This window comes from Protomyctophum bolini, assembly GCF_963924005.1.
Source record: "Protomyctophum bolini genome assembly, chromosome: 3".
In the NCBI taxonomy this organism is placed as follows: Eukaryota; Metazoa; Chordata; class Actinopteri; order Myctophiformes; family Myctophidae; genus Protomyctophum; species Protomyctophum bolini.
The window spans coordinates 24,476,126-24,493,139 of record NC_137864.1 but is presented as its reverse complement, the minus strand read 5'-3'; the positions used below and the strand labels follow the sequence as shown (position 1 = coordinate 24,493,139).

General features: G+C 44.8%; 1 protein-coding gene across 3 annotated transcripts in view; it reads right to left on the bottom strand.

Annotated features, from left to right (window-relative positions):
• The window catches only part of LOC308310894 (E3 ubiquitin-protein ligase SMURF2-like), a 93,408-nt gene that overhangs the window by 23,444 nt on the left and 52,950 nt on the right, over positions 1-17,014 (bottom strand). For 2 of the 3 annotated variants that reach the window (XM_080757352.1, XM_080757353.1), the window contains exons 5-10: positions 15,939-16,004; positions 11,934-12,018; positions 10,596-10,679; positions 7,018-7,232; positions 2,638-2,722; positions 474-632 (exon numbers count right to left, since the gene is read on the bottom strand). In XM_080757352.1, the coding sequence (XP_080613478.1) occupies positions 474-632; positions 2,638-2,722; positions 7,018-7,232; positions 10,596-10,679; positions 11,934-12,018; positions 15,939-16,004 (694 nt within the window). Of the gene's footprint in view, positions 1-473; positions 633-2,637; positions 2,723-7,017; positions 7,233-10,595; positions 10,680-11,933; positions 12,019-15,396; positions 15,542-15,938; positions 16,005-17,014 lie in introns of those variants that run through there. The other variant, XM_080757354.1, reaches the window with a different exon arrangement.

The window sequence follows — 17,014 nt, the reverse complement described above, 5'->3', positions numbered from 1 at the left end:
TCAGAGGCCTTTTTAGGGAATTCATATACATTCTCAAAATGTGTCTAGTGTTACGCTATTTGATACCACAACTGGATGTTCTAATTAAGCTTCTCCTGGCTGCTTGGGAAATGCTTATTCTCCATGTGTCTGGCAAACTCTTGGTTCAACATTGCATGCAGTTCAGCCTTATATCCGGAACTGTATATTATAGCAGGCCTAATTAGTTTGTGGTTTGAGGCTTGTTTTGATATACGGCCTAAAGAAGCTGGTGAAATGTGAAGAGTTTCATGTGGCTTTCAATAGCCAATCTTGTGTGTGTGGATTAGTGCCTGGGGCCTGCAGTCCTCCATCTACTTAGGGGAAGGGGTAACAGGAGAGGGAGATGCATTTTGGGATGCCATGGAGAAGGCTAGCAGGGAGTGAACAGGACAGCAGCAACTGTTACGGCCTCAAACCTGCTCCGGGGAAGTCATGCTCGTCTATGAACTCACTTGAGAACTAGGTGGAGGTTGGCGGAGAGTCGCGGGTCAGTGAACTGCGTGGTTCGGTTGTTGTGGTCCACAAAGTAGACCCGTCCCGTGGCAGTGTTCCTGATCTCCCAGCCTGGCGGCAGAGGACCCAGCTCCTCACAGTTCACATTACTCAGGTCTCTGGGGAAAGGAATTATTGAATTTATTTCAAGAATTACAAGTTAAAGACCCAAGAACCATTAAGGGCTGCTGATGTTCCAACACAGGCCGGATGCATGTTTAAAAAGTAGTCACTAATATAAAGATTCTTCAGGGACATCATATATTCAAGTATACCTACTTAAATACTGCAGTTATTGCAGTTATTACTCCACCGTATTTACAACCATCCATGACAAAGCTATACTAAAACAGCAACATAGCTTCATAAATATGGATGCATTGCTACTCCAGTTTCATCAAATTCATTAGACTTTGAGGACCCTTGAGGTTTTGAAATGGAACATCATAAATCCTCTCTAATAGCCCCCAATTTATTGATGAAATGCAACATAATGTGGTCATTACTCATTTAAGTGCTGCTGCTGCTGCACTACCATTACAGTTTCATTATTACAAGCACTGAGAACTGTCATCAGAATTAAATATTTCGTCTAACATAGACTAAACTCTAAGTGCCACAAACTATTATCACCTCATATTTAGTTTAAGGAGACAGGTCTGCTGAGAAGAGGTCAGAGAGAACAATGGGCCTTGATAACTGACAATTACTCACCACAGTCAAAACTACCTTAGCATGGTGATACACAAGACAGTTATTGGGTGATTTAGATGGATGAGCACTCCCCTGGAAACATAGTGAGCCGCAAGGTCTTGAAACTATTCAAACGTTTCCTGGCAATGGGATGACCATTATGTGATTAAAGTAACAACAATGCTGAGGCAATTTCTTGCTCCTAACAGAGTAATTCAAAAACGTATCCCATGTCCATGTCCAGGTTTTCATTGCACAGCGCTACACAATTGATTTAAATCGTCTTTTGTGCTTTGTAAATATGCAACATGGTTATAGATAAATGGAGGAATGGTTAGATTAACAACTATACTTAATTGCTTATCGTTCATTTTGTCACTGCTCTAAATGAGCAAAACAAACATTGGAGTCGTGAGGCTTAATGTTGCTTAGCATGATCATGGCACATCTGACAAACTACTTGTTCTACTGCTTCCCTATGGACCTGGACCGTGTGTGTGTGATGTGAGGACACATCACTTGGAAACATCACGTCTTCCCGGCATGCTGGGTCGTATCACCACTGATGGTCCAAGAAAGGACCAAACCCAAAGGGGGTTCTGCTGGGCGTTGGAGCTCATGATGGCTGTTTCGGGGCAGGAAGAGAGCAGCTACGCCAAGAAGACGCCAAAGACGTGTAATGCAATAGCACTGCCTGTCGTCTCCCGTGGATTAACGAGTGGAGCTATGAAGAGTTTTTTCAGACGATGTGATTGAATACAGAACCCAGTGGCCTGTGCTATGTTCAGCAGAACAACTGTCCAGAGGAGTTTAACCTTGGATGATAGAATATTAGTTGTGCCGTTACAGTACTGGGATGTTGCGAGGACACTGCTCAAATCTAGCTATAAAACTCAACCTGACGCTTAGAAATTATATCCCGACCGTACACGTCCATTTGGTCCAGCGAAAAAAGAAAAATCCACAAATGATACTGTTCTGAACCCAAATACCAAGTAATCAAGCAAAAGTAAATATGCCAAATACAACCCTGTCAAATCCAGTTGGGTCCCCAACGGTATCCAGAATAAATATTAACCCATTCTGACCTGAGATCAGATTCTAAAAATGTCTTCTACATCCTGACAGTTTTCATTCTGACCTGAGATCAGATTCTAAAAATGTCATCTATGTCAGTCGCTCTTTGATTTTTCAAAAAATAGCAGACCTACAAGCTCGTAGCGCGCCACTCGGTGGCGCGCTATGAGCTTGTAGATCTGCTATTTTTAAATAGCTAAAGCATAACGTAATGCCAACACCAAAAGAGGTTCCCACCCAAAATGGGTTAAGGTCTATATTAGAAGCGGTTAAAATATCAACTATTGGTAGCCCTTTTTGTATAATGAACAAAGAACAAAGAAACTAATGTGTGTGACTTTCAGTGTTACCTACCTGGGCACTCGGGGGTCATGCCAGGTGCTGACACCAGTCTGTGTGTGGAGGAAGTAGACCTGGCCCTGCTGAGTGGTTCGTTGCTCTGGAGAGAGAAGAGAAAGAGGTAGAAGAGATCACATGTAACACTTTGCTAACAGCGAAATAGAAATTAGTACAAAGGGAAACGTTGATAATAATGGCACTCGGATGGTAGTGTAAGATTGCTGCCCACCAACGCTGAGTCTAGGGATTGAATCCAAAGCGGTGCTTCATCCGGCTTGGCCGATGGATTCAACGACCACAATTTGCCGTGTTCGTGGGAGCTGGCTGATCTCTGTCACTAGACTAGTGACTCCTGCTGGTGATAGTGGTGGCATCACAAACCGTATATTGGAGGTGTCATAGTGCTTTTTTGCAACCCATTATTTCACCCAGTGTCAATTATCTAATGTAATCCTGGGCGCTACACTTCCTCTGCCAACCTGGGGGGGGGCAGCGGACTGACATAGAAGGATGCTTCTTTCTATGCATGAGGAGTCCAAGCTGCTTCTTTTTCCGGAGTTTCCCCGGCCGGACGTAGCGTATGGAAGGAACACGTTATTCCGACCAGTTCCTTCCCCTTCATCAGACGCCCCAGCTGGCCAGGGGAAGGTAGTTTAGAGACCAGGCATACTGCATGTTTTTTGTGAGGGTACCTATCCTAGGGGACACAGGGAGAACATGCAAACTCCACACAGAAAGGCCCTTTCACCAACCCCGCCTCGGGTATGGGCACCGATGACACGGAGGAGAGAACACGCCCCCAGCGCCCACAGCGGGAATCGAACCCAGGAACTTCTAGCTGTGAGGCGACAGCACTACCAACTGTGCCACCGTGCCCCTGTACACCCTCCCTAGTTAACCAAGTAGTGTACTAAAAAAGTACAGGGGAATTGAGAATTCGCAGATCTAAACTGAGAAAATAATCTAATTTGAAATAAGAAAATTTGAATTAGTTAGAGCAGGTATAGCGGCAGTGTGTTCCAATCATCCTCATATGTTACAGACCCAGTAGATTTAGCCTGAGGTGAATGGGACACCTAGATGTGACGTTACTGAATGGGTTCCAGGAGCTTTATTTGCACTGAAACCAAAGCCAGGGAATACCTTGGATCGTCTATACCAAAAGCACAAAGACAACACACTTCAAATAAATGGAAACAGGAAGACACACAATGACACATTTGGGGAAAAACTAAACATGGGAATTCACCCGATTCTAAATCATGTGTTGGATCTCAATCTCAAACAAATGAGTTACTCTCTCTCACACCATAGCGAGAGAGAGAGAGAGTGCGTGTGTGTGTGTGTGTGTGTGTGTGTGTGTGTGTGTGCGCGCTCGCACATGTGCGCGCGTGTGTGTGCACGCTGGTTGTGCGAGTGTTTTGAGCACTAATTTAAGTTCCTACTGGCTCTACTAACACATTCTGTACCCTCCTATCCCTCTCTCCATCCCTTTTTCCCCCTCTTTTCTTCCTCTGGTCCAAAGCGTCCTTGGCCACACCCAGCCCGTGGTTCAGAGGGTTCAGCTGAGGGGAAAATGCCCGCTATAGCAGTTACTGGGTGACTCACTTGGCCCACGCTTTGCCAGCCGTGGTGGACAGACACAGTGGGGGCATTTTCAGAAAGTAGGGCGCCTGTCCAGCAGTGGCATTCTAAGTCACTGGTATCCAGCACCAACCTTAAAATAATGCCTTCTTTTACAGAGTCTCACTTTGTGGGCATTGTGGCTGACTGTGAAAAACACGCAGAGTAAGCCTCGCTTGCTTTCTGTACAAAAAGAAGGGAAAAAAAGGCTAAATCAAGCTGGTGAAAACAAGCAGTGACACTGAGGAAAGATGTGGGATTGAAAGGAGTCAAGAACCTAAAGTGCCGTGCCTGTACTCAGCGAGAACATTCCAGCATCACCTCACTGTGGGAATACCGAGAGGAGAGGAGAGGAAGTGCTGAACTGCACTTGTCATGATTGTGGGGTTGGGGGGGGGGGGGGGTGAGATACACCAAACAGAGACAGAAAGAATCAATAAGCACAAGGAACAGACTGTACAGAGAAAGAAAGAAAATGGCATCCAAAATAGACCAAGGAAAGTACAGAGCAAGAAATAGTAAGTTGATAGTCAGGTACTATACTGTACGTGTGCATTTTGAGATGTTGCATGTCCTAATGTGATGGACTACAGTCTACACTTCATAGGAACAATGCTGGTTTACAGGTATATCATTTCAACTACTAACTTAAACACACGTCAACATTACTAGGAAGTTCTGTTTTGTGACATCATGGAAGTGGTATGCGCTGTGATTGATGTATTTTTGAAGTTGTGCGCGTGTGGCCACGCCCGCCCGCCCGCCCACCCACCCACCCACCCGCCCGCCCGCCCGCCCACCCACCCACCCACCCACCCACCCACACACCCACCCACCCACCACACACACACACACACACACACACACACACACACACGACCAGTGGTTCCCAAAGTGGGGTCCGGGGACCCCCAGGGGTACCTGAGGGAGTTCCAGGGGGGACCCATCTATTTTGTTCATGTTCATAAAGTGCTAAAGTGTTTAAAGCAGTGGTTCCCAAACTTTTTCATGTCAAGGAACCCCAAATTGACACTACTTAGCCCGTGGACCCCCATTTGAAAAGATATACCAGGGACCCCCATAAGAGAAGACGTACACATTTAGACGTCTACATTTAGACGTCTACATTTAGACGTACACATTTAGACGTCTACATTTAGACAGTGTCCCCCTGAGTGCCTCCCCAGTTTCCCCCTGAGTGCCTCCCCAATGCCTCCCCAGTGTGCCTCCAGAGTGCCTTCCCAGTGCCTCCCCAGTGTGCCCCTGAGTGCCTCCCCAGTGCCTCCTCAGTGCCTGCCCAGTGTCCCCCAGTGTCCCCCCAGTGTCTCCAATAGCAATACAAGAGCAATAATACAAATTAATCTTAATGTATTAATCTTATTAATTAATGAATCAAATTAATTAATTAATTAATCAAAATTGCGGCCTGTGCCCAGCACCATGCCAAACTTTTTCCTGCAGGAAACACTGCTTGTGGTTGTAAATATATTGTTATCCGTGTTGCGAGGATGAGGGGGTACCTGGAAAAATATCTACCCCAAAAGGGGTACCTGGTCCAAAAAAGTTTGGGAACCCCTGCCCTAGACGACTGGGCGTTAAGCCACAACATAAAAAAGGGAAAAAGATGGGATTTATTTATTTCTATGATTATTTTTTGCATGATAAAAAAGTATGACACTCTGGAGACTGTAATAATATTACATTTCAACAAGAAACTGCCAATATTGCATGTGAGTCAGCTAGGATTTGAGCTGGATGATATGATTTAATGATGTCAAGATATTTATGGCACTCCATATTGCCATGTTGACTCTAAACTTCCTTAACCATGCAATTCAACAACTGTATGCTTATGTACTGAAATGAGCTCAGTGAGATGAGCACAAGCATACAAAGGAAGGAAGAAAATGGCATGCAAAATAGACCAAGACAAGGAAAAACAAGACGCAAACATGCTAAGCTCCAGAGAGACAGAGGAGATGGATTTTGGTTTTATTTGTGATATCTTGATATTAAATTTCAGTTTCAATGGGATATATTCAGTATTTTGTGAATTCATCATCATTATTCTATTCATATTTCCCAGCCTTCAGTATGTGTTGACACTGCTGAGTAAAAGTTACTTGTATTATTTAAATCCACATACAGGATAGGGTGAGTTCCACTCAGAGCCTGACGCGAGGATGGTATTGAAAAGAGTGGACACATAGAAAGCACCCCCCCCCCCCCCTTGCACAAAATCACAAATCTGTGATTTGACAAAAAAAAACAAAACTTGATTCTTATCTCCAGGCAAGTCATCAAGACCTGCACTGATCTCCTGGCTCCAAGTTTCACAATCATCACCAACATCATCAATTACCATACTTTTAGGCCCCAAAACCTGAAAAGGTTGCGTGCGTGCGTTTCCCCCAACTCACCGTATCCCTCAGGAAGGTCGGGTGGTGTGTGTAGATTAACTCACCGTATCCCTCAGGAAGGTCGGGTGGCGTGGGCAGATGAACTCACCGTATCCCTCAGGAAGGTCGGGTGGCGTGTGTAGATGAACTCACCGTATCCCTCAGGAAGGTCGGGTGGCGTGTGTAGATGAACTCACCGTATCCCTCAGGAAGGTCGGGTGGCGTGTGTAGATGAACTCACCGTATCCCTCAGGAAGGTCGGGTGGCGTGTGTAGATGAACTCACCGTATCCCTCAGGAAGGTCGGGTGGCGTGTGTAGATGAACTCACCGTATCCCTCAGGAAGGTCGGGTGGCGTGTGTAGATGAACTCACCGTATCCCTCAGGAAGGTCGGGTGGCGTGTGTAGATGCGTGCGGCTCATGTAGTTGCGGTGGCGCTGCGACCGGACCCGTCGCTCTTGGAGCCGCTGTTCCCCTGGGGGCGCCCCGACGGCCACGGCCCCGTTGACCGGCGTCACCACAGGTGTGTTCTCGTCCACCACGCAGCTCAGTGGACGGCCTGACGGGCTGGAGTACTCAGACGCCGGCCTGCAAGAGGAGAAACATCCTGTTACGCTATAGTGTTCTGCTCTGTGTTAGTACCTGAACAGCTGAGTTACAACGCTTCGTCTCACAAGGTTGTTAGACCTTCATCAGAGTGTGTGTGTGTGTGTGTGTGTGTGTGTGTGTCAGAGCATGTGAGCGGCCGATAATTCCGCTCTTCGCTCTCGGCGGCTTTTGTTCCGCTCATCATTCGCTCGTGTCCATCCCCCGCTCTACGCTCGCTCAGCGCTCACCTTCATTTGCGCATCGGGCGCTCCACTCAGATACACCCGCTCAGCAGCGAAGAATTATGGGGGGAAAATAAATAAAATGCTGTTTCCCTGATATTATCTAATTAAACACATCGTCATTATTGCCTGGAGCATAAAAATGTATGTGTTTAAAAACACATCAGGGTTTCATGTTGCACTGCTGTCTCGTTAACCCAGCTGCAGTGAATAATAACCTAATGTCATCCTGACCTAATCAATCAACGCCGCCACGGTAAACTCTCCATATAACATTAATGTTCACTGCAGACTGCATACACGTAAGATACAGGCAAGTTACATGATGACCACCAATGTTAGGCCTACAATCCACTGTACAGGCTATTCCGTTTCCAAAATGCTTATTGTAGGCTACCCATCGTCATGTGTCCAAATCCAAAAGAACAGATCTGTAAACTGTCGACACGCCATGAGCGGTGCATTGGTGATTTGTATGTCTATTGTCATGGACAGTCCGTGAAGCAGATTACGCGTATGGGCTTGAGAGGCAATGATTGATGTAAACTGCTAGCCAAGCTTGGCAGTTGATAGCCTAATAATATATACAGGACTGTTGCACTTTGTGAACGGGGACTGGAAATAAAGTTCTGCGTCACTTCAGAGGAATTAAAGGGAGCTGCTACTAGTTTACTTACCCCTGGCCCTGGAAAGACAACGTGCTGAACGTGAGTTGCATAAAATCCTTTATTTCTGCGACTAAAGTCCTCTCTCTCTCTCTGTCTCTCTCTCTCTCTCTCTCTCTGTATAACAATTGAAACACGGCGCCGGGGCCAATGGCTATATAGAGGCTTTTTTTTTTACTTCATCATCTTTCTCCACTTCTCCTTCAACGTCAGGGAGGATGTAAAAATGCCTTGATCATGTTGCTGGCACTGTCGGTCGGTCGCCACACGAATCACGCGTTGATGAATGCACATAATACTTTTGGTAAATGCACTCTGCACACACTGAGACAACACATCAACGAGTTTAGGTTCTAAACATGCACCAACGTGTGCCGTGTGCACTGAGCGGCTTGGAGCGGAGGACAGTTCTCTCTCCGGAAGCCGCTCTGCAACATTTAAAACATGCTCCGCGCTCAGTTCAAAATGCAGCCGCTCCACTCCTCACTCCGCTCACATGCTCTGGTGTGTGTGTATATATATATATATATACAGTAGTATATAGAGCGTCGTCACAGTCCCGCCCCTTTCATGACGATGACAGGCCCAGGAAATAATTCCCCATGGATTTTCCCCATAGACATTTCAAAAAGTATTTAAAGATCTGTAAGCCTCGAACAAAGCCAACTCGGATCATGAAAACTCATGACAACAAACACAATAAATCGAACAAATAAATACAAAGAAGAAAAACAAAAACAAAAAGTTTTTCTGTCGTGATTTGTCACGATCCGAGTTGGCTTTGTTCAAGGCTTAGAGATCTTTAAATAAATACTGAAATCTCTATGGGGAAAATTAATGGGGAATTATTTCCTCGGCCTGTCATCGTCATGAAAGGGGGCGGGACTGCGAAGCTCAGACACACACACACACACACACACACACACACACCCCCACACACACACACCCCCACACACACACACCCCCACACACACACACACACACACACACACACACACACACACACACACACACACACACACACACACACACACACACACACACACACACACACACACACACACACACACTATGTCTCCCCCTTATTTTGCGGGAAATGGAAATGCTGTGAATGGTTGTTCCTGGGAATCCGCTTTCCGGGATTAAATAATAATAATAGTGCACAGATTAAAACCAAGCATGTACAGGGTACATGCCAGCACTGTAAATGTTATTAGGCATGGTATTAAGCTTACACTAAGGAATGTAAATCAACAGGATGTTTTCATGACTGAATTACCTGTGTGTGTGTGTGTGTGTGTGTGTGTGTGTGTGTGTGTGTGTGTGTGTGTGTGTGTGTGTGTGTGTGTGTGTGCATGTGTGAGTGAGTGAGTATTCCGCTGTATAAGAATGGCGAGAATGACAAAAGAGATATCTGATAAGCAGAGACAAACAAAGACAGACTTACGGACAAAGCTTGTGTGTGTGTGTGTGTGTGTGTGTGTGTGTGTGTCTGTTCAGATGTACTGACGCCATGACTATCTACACTCCCCCAACCCTCTTCCGCAGATACCTCCTGCCTCCCTCCGAGACCCCCCGCTCCCTCCTCCTCAGTCCCCTCCCTCCTTATGCTAAGATGGTTTGCTGTGCTACTGCACAACAAGTTGAAAGCGTAAGTTGCTATTTATAAATTACATACCTGTAGTACTTGGACGACAGAGACTTCATCCTCAAGAGTTAGCCGTTAGCTGGAAAGAAGCGGTTCTGGGATACTAGCATGTTGCTGTCAACATTTAGTCCAAAAGGCCTCTAGGGGAGCATGTCAAAGTCACCCATCCACTCGCAGCCCTCTAACCCAGATCGTACCTGGCTGCTATCCTCCCCTCCCACTTTCTCCCCTGTATGCCTTTCCTACTCCGCCTCCTACGCACACTAGACCAGTGCAGCGAGGTGAGGTCTGCGTGGGAGTGGTGGTGGTGATGACAGCAGTGCTGCTGCTGGTGGGTTGGGCTATTATTTGTTTGCTTACTCCCCTCGCGGCTCCACTGATACCAGCCAAATAGGAAGGCGACAGTTGTTCCTGCAGGAACGGCCGAGGCCAAGCAAAACCTGGCTGCCCGGCTGGCTGGCTGATTAACCTTTTATAGAGCAGAAGGGTGTGTGCGCGCAGTGGAGAGGGGGGGTGGGTCAGGAAATGTATAGGAACTCACTCATTACCGCCTGACTGTTATTGTTGTGTTGTGAGTGGATGGAGTTTAGTGGAAGTTCTTTTTGGAAGGGAAACGGAGGGGGGACTTCTTTTTGGTTTCTTCCTTTCCAAGAGTGCAGGTTTGTTGTGCATCGTACTATATGCATGACTCGACTCAGTATGCTAATGCGATCATGCTGTATTGTGGTCCACTTAATGTGCTGAGTATGTGTGTGTGTGCGTGCATGCGTGCATGCGTGCGTGCATGCGTGCGTGCGTGCGTGCATACCTGGTAGGCCTCTCCCATTGTGTGGTGCGTGTGATGTGGTTTAGATACTGGATCCGTCCAGAGGCTGTCCTCCGCTCTTCCCAGCTGTTTCAGACACAAAGTAAAACAGAAAAATCCCTTTATAACCGCTAGCTTAATTTCAATTGCAAATCAATGCTGGTATGTATTCAGAAAAGATTGTGGAAATGCACCACAGTGTCTGTGGGCTGAGTCTTGGCTTTCAACCTACTGCTGCTCATAGGCTGTCTGGGAGGAGTGCTAGCTATGTCTCCCACCGTTTAGGAGATCGTCAACAACCTGTTTCGAGCCTTTAAAGCCGGATTTGTATGGGGTTTTTTACTCCCACATGCTGAGTGCATCAAACATGCTCATTTCTCAGAAGTGTCAGTGTGCTTTACCTAAAGCCCAAACCACACAAATGGGTCACCATGCAACTCCTTGAAACCAAATGTTTGCGAGTAGATGCATGGTGACCCATTGGTGTGGTTTGGCCATTGAATTGAACCAGTTAAATCACTTGGGTTGACAACCAAAATGTGGTGGTCAAATGCGGAAGTATAGCACTCTTCCGGGTGCTGTCCACACTCTATACTTTATAACTCTATGGGGTCGACGTAACAGGACATATCACATATCTGTCCACACTCTATCCTTTATAACTCTATGGGGTCGACGTAAAAGGACATATCACATATCACTCTATCCTTTATAACTCTATGGGGTCGACGTAAAAGGACATATCACATATCACTCTATCCTTTATAACTCTATGGGGTCGACGTAAAAGGACATATCACATATCACTCTATCCTTTATAACTCTATGGGGTCGACGTAACAGGACATATCACATATCTGTCCACACTCTATCCTTTATAACTCTATGGGGTCGACGTAAAAGGACATATCACATATCACTCTATCCTTTATAACTCTATGGGGTCGACGTAACAGGACATATCACATATCTTGTCCCGTCTAGACTCTTTGGTGTGGTTTGGGCTTTAGAATCAGCCAACATGGAAGGTGTTCCAACGATGTAAGTGAGTATAAACTTCCCCAACGCTGGCAAACTCATTTGTGTTCTAAAATATACAAACAGTAAAAATGTGAAGAAGATATTAATAAACAGAAGGGCACAGGCCACTGGCATGCAGTGTGCACATGTTCTACAGGATTCCTCGTGTATTACACCAACTGCACACGGGGAAGGGCAAAAAATGGCTGCCGACAAACGACCAGATGTAAGCTGTGGATTCGAAATCAAGAATGCAAAGTACTGCGATGCCCCAAAGCTAAGGGACAGTGCTACCTAGAATCGGTGTCATTCAATACTGACCCATCAGGTAAGTCGTTGTCAAACAGGCGACTGCAATCCACCACTGGCCCTCCTGTCCCGATACGATCCCTGGACTGGAGACTCACTGCACACAAAGACAAAGGAGTTGGCAGAGCAAAGCACTGTGATAGTGGTGTGCAGTCTAAGTTGTTGTGGTACAGTATGTGAATTCTCCAGCAGGTCATCATATTATGTTGTGGGTAAAAGGTGTATGTGTTTGTGTGTTGTCCTATCTGTACTTTTGATTAAAAAAACAACAACAAAAAAACATGCAACATTGAGTGAAAGTATAACACAATGCCGGTAAAGAAAGAAGTAATATCTGTTACACAGCTACAGGTCAGAGGACATGTCATGATGGGAGTATCCATTGTTGGGAACCAACAGATGCTAACAGTGTCTGGCGGTAGAGCGGTGTGACCTACAGCGCTGCAGTGCTGCGAGTGCGAGGTTCACAGCACTAACCTCACCGTGAACCGTTGTGAGGTTAGTGAGGTTAATTCACTCTGAGCCAGCTGGGGGATATAGTGATAGTCTGGAACACAGGGTCAAGTGGGCAGTGCAAAGCTTCACGCTCCTCTAATTGAACAAGACATCCAACAAATGGAGCCGTGTTCGTCGCACTTTAACAGTCAATCAATTAAGGATTTGGATTCCCACCAAAAGCTTGAATAGTGCAAAGAGTGGTCTGAGCCATAAAACTACGTATGGAATACTAATGTGGCATCATTAGTCACCGAGATGTGTTTTCTGTTCAATTTTCTAACCGAAACGAGTGGAAGTGAGCAGCTGTGAGCCGTGGGGTCTAGTAATGTGTACCAGGCCAGCAGGTACGGTAATTGTATTGAGACTTGAGACAGAGGATATAGATAGACTACTACAGGTAGGGTTGTGAGCCTCTAGCAGCCCTCAGCTATTCTGACATTTTGAGGATTACAGAATAAGAAAAACACCAAAGGAATTGGATTTTATGTTACATCAGCAACTGAAACGTATTTAACCTGATGTCGTACAAAAACAAAAATACAGTAGGCTGGAGACAGACAGACAGAGACAATTTGTAAAATAAAAATAACGCACTTGTGTGAAGTGAGGGGCGCTCTTATCATCATACATCACATTCCGTGCTCAGCCAATCAAATCATCACAAATCATTCCGGCCAAATACTTTTCTTCCCTCACTTTTTATCCTCCTTTGTCTTTGGTCAGCCAATCAAATCATCATCGCTATGGGATGCTCAGCCAATAAAATCGTGTTTGTGTTCACATAAACAGACAAAGATGGCGCTAGCGCTCCTCAAAACAAAAAGTTTAAATAAAGAAAAGAAAAGAAAGAAGAGAAAGTACATACAGTATTCATGTTCGTGTGCCTGAGACAAAGTCTTGCATGTTCATTTTTTGGAGTGCCGCTACTTCCACTTCCTTTGGTGTTTTTAATATATATATATATATATATATATATATATATATATATATATATATATATATATATATACTTAGAACAGACTTGCAGCAACCTGCTTCACATCCTAATATAGACTACAGCATCAGGGTTGGGGGGGTGGTAGGGCTGCGATCGTTTGAGACCTTTGTTTTTCTCGTTTGGTAGTCAAGTACTTTTAACTTTGAATAGGCTCATAAGGGATTAGTTATATAATGAAATATATCGTAGCTTCTATTTGCAACTAGCACTTTAATGTCAGTTGGTGTGATTTGTGTTTTCATTGCAGCTTCATTGTACATCATTGCTGAGCGTACGGTGCGTACTTGTAGGGTGTGAAGGATAATCAAACCTTTACACTCCAGCCTTCTTCACTGTGTGCCAGAGTATCACATGCAGTTTTCCTGTCAAGGAGCCATGCAGCAATTTAGGACAGGTTTTTACCATGTGGCTCTGCAGAGTCTAGCCGTCTATAAGAGGGTCTCTGTGTGTGTCTGTGTGTATGTGTGTCCAGAGCTAATCTCGCAAACTGCACGACCAATCAATGTTGTTTTACCTGTGCACATTGCCAGTGGGCCTCAGAAGAACTGCCACTATTTATTATTTATCACATATCTCTTATACCTTTTTGAAACATTTAACTTTACATTAATAATTGAAATGAACAGGGTTGAAACTGATGTCATAGGTTGTGAATGAAGGCTGAGATCCACATGGGGAGCCACGTCATTCCCATTTGGATCCATTGTAAACCATACTGAGCAGAGTTTGAACATTCATCTCCCTTGCCCTTTGTCTGTCTTTCTTACAATGGATTATCAATTTTAAGAATCCAAAACTTGTACATTTAAAATTATTTAATTTACAGTGTACCTGACAGCAACGCTTAAAGCAAAGAGGGGGAAATTCTGCAACCGTATTTCCTTACAGTATGCTCTCATTAAAATATATATTTAGATTCAGAATTACATTAGAAATGTAATTGGATTACACTAATAAGCTTGCATATTATCACAGCACTAAGAAATAAGCTTGAAGCTTATTTCTTAGTGCAGGGGTTCACATTGCATAATATTATGTCCTGTAATGTGCTGAGTTTAGTGCTATACATGCACTTTGTTGTGTCAATTGTTAAAGCTACAATCCGTAGGTTTTGCGTTCTCTCCAGATGGGGAGAGGTAATTGCAAATGTATTCGAAGCTTGTCAACCAGTAGTTGTCCTATCCGACACTAGGGTCTAAAGGCCTATTCATACTCCTGTTTTAGGTGATAAGGTGACCACCAAAAACTACAATATGACGTCACGCCACGGTGAGGCGACTCAACGAAACATCTCTGTTTTTACTAACCACCGTCTCCTTATCACCTAAAACTGGAGTATGAATAGGCCTTAAATGTCTCAGTGACGAGTAGGGAGATCATCTCCAACCACAGCAGATGTGGTAGTGGTATTATATGAACACAATCCCCGCCAGGATTAATTAAAGAATGATTACTATATGCCAGGATATCACCCCGTTCAACCCTTATTTTGAAGATATAAAAAAAAACGCGACCGGTCGTTTTTCTGGAGCATGATAAGTACGACTGAAAGCGTGTGTACACACGCAATCAAGATGGCGCAGTGCAGTTTTATGGCTAACAACAGATAGCCAACCGAAGCTAATGTGAGTAGCCTTTCCACTAGATTGGATCAAACACATTTATACAACTGAATTAACGTAACCTATGTATTTTGGCGCTTGTCGCTTGCCGACAATGAACGTAGGCTACGTTTTTTGGCGGGGATTGTAACAGAGATTGGTTAAAATAACGTTCTGGATTGCAGCTTTAAGTTGAGTATTTTGCTGGGTTGTCATGTGTCAAGGCAACTTTCTTGTACGAACCTCATACATGACTATGGGGGGTTTCTCATTCTGATTGGACGTGCCTGCTTCATTTTGACTTCTGGGTCAAAAGGAAACAATTGCACATTACTTTGCACACCAACCACCGTACAGACAGACCGACCGACGAACCAACCTTCAGCTTGTCTCTGTGTGCGTCCGCGATGGAAACAAACTGAAATGTTGTGGTCAGAAAACGAGAAGAAAATAAAATCAATATGAATTTCGCTGGTGAAAGTGCAATGAGTAGACTTCATCACCATTCCAGCACTGCAAACTCAAACTTTAATGTCTCGTGCAACGCGGTGTAAAGGTGCCTTCATGCAGGCTGTTTATGGTGAGCAACAAAATCAACACAAAAACATTGTCCTCTCACCTTCTCACCCCAGAGACAGTGGCTTGGTGTTTATGCACAGAGGTGCACACGCACACGCACACACACACGCACGCATACACACACACACACACACCTTTCCTTGCAATGATCATTTGAAGGCTAGTGTACAAACATCAACTCTAAAATATTCGCTTTGTTTTTAATCAAATCTGAGTAACGTGTAACGGAGTTAGTGTGGGATGATTTTTCTCGCTGTGTGTGTGTGTGTGTGTGTGTGTGTGTGTGTGTGTGTGTGCGCAACTGTGCATGCGCTTACATGTGCAGGTGTGTGTATTACTCACCAACTATCTGTCCTCTTACAGTATCGTTGTCATTTGGGCCCAACTTATTCAGGTCCAGTCTCTGATCTGTAAGGACAAAATAACCATACAAAGTGTTAAAGTTGCTGTAAATTATTTTAGTTTTGCAAAGTGTTAAATAGCTATAGAGCATTGAATGAATGAATGCATGAATGAATGAATACACAATAACACCACATTAAGTAACAGGGGGTCTACCCGTCTCTTTAGTAAACTGAAATAGATTGTTTTAGGTCATGACACCAATTTAATACAATCAAGAGAAGTAATACAGGATACAGTAAAGTAAAAAATAATACTGTACTGTACTGTACTATACTGTACTGTACTGTACTGTACTGTACTGTACTGACTGTACTGTACTGTACTGTACTGTACTGTACTGTACTGTACTGTACTGTACTGTACTGTACTGTACTGTACAAGCTCTCTTCCCTGGCCTGTGTGTGTGTGTGTGTGTGTGGCTGCAGTGACAACAGTGACACCTGGTGGTCAACAAACGCTACAGACATACGGACAGACATTGCTGTCTATATAGTGGCTAGCATCTAGCACCCCTCAACAAATATGGGACAGATGCTCTGAATTTGGAAATAATCCTCTACAATACATACAGTGGCACAGGTGACGTTTTGAACTGCAAGTGGACCGGTGTGCTGGTTGAGGGGTAAATGTCCACAGCAAAATGTCCACAGATGTGGGGCGGCACCGAGGGAAAGTGATACACATCCGAAAATTAGTTCCGTGCAGATTTGGTAGCAGCTTGTTGTGGGTTGCTGGATAAATAAGGCTTCATTGTCTGCTCCCCTCAGGGAAGGCGAGCTCAGCCAGACAGACAGACAGCAGAGAAACATAACCCAGGAAGACCCCTGCTAGATCCCAGACATAGATACACTCCGCAATCACACACACACACACACACACACACACACACACACACACACACACACACACACACACACACACACACACACACACACACACACACACACACACACACACACACACACACACACACACACACACACACAGAGGATTCCACTGCGCTCCTGCATCTC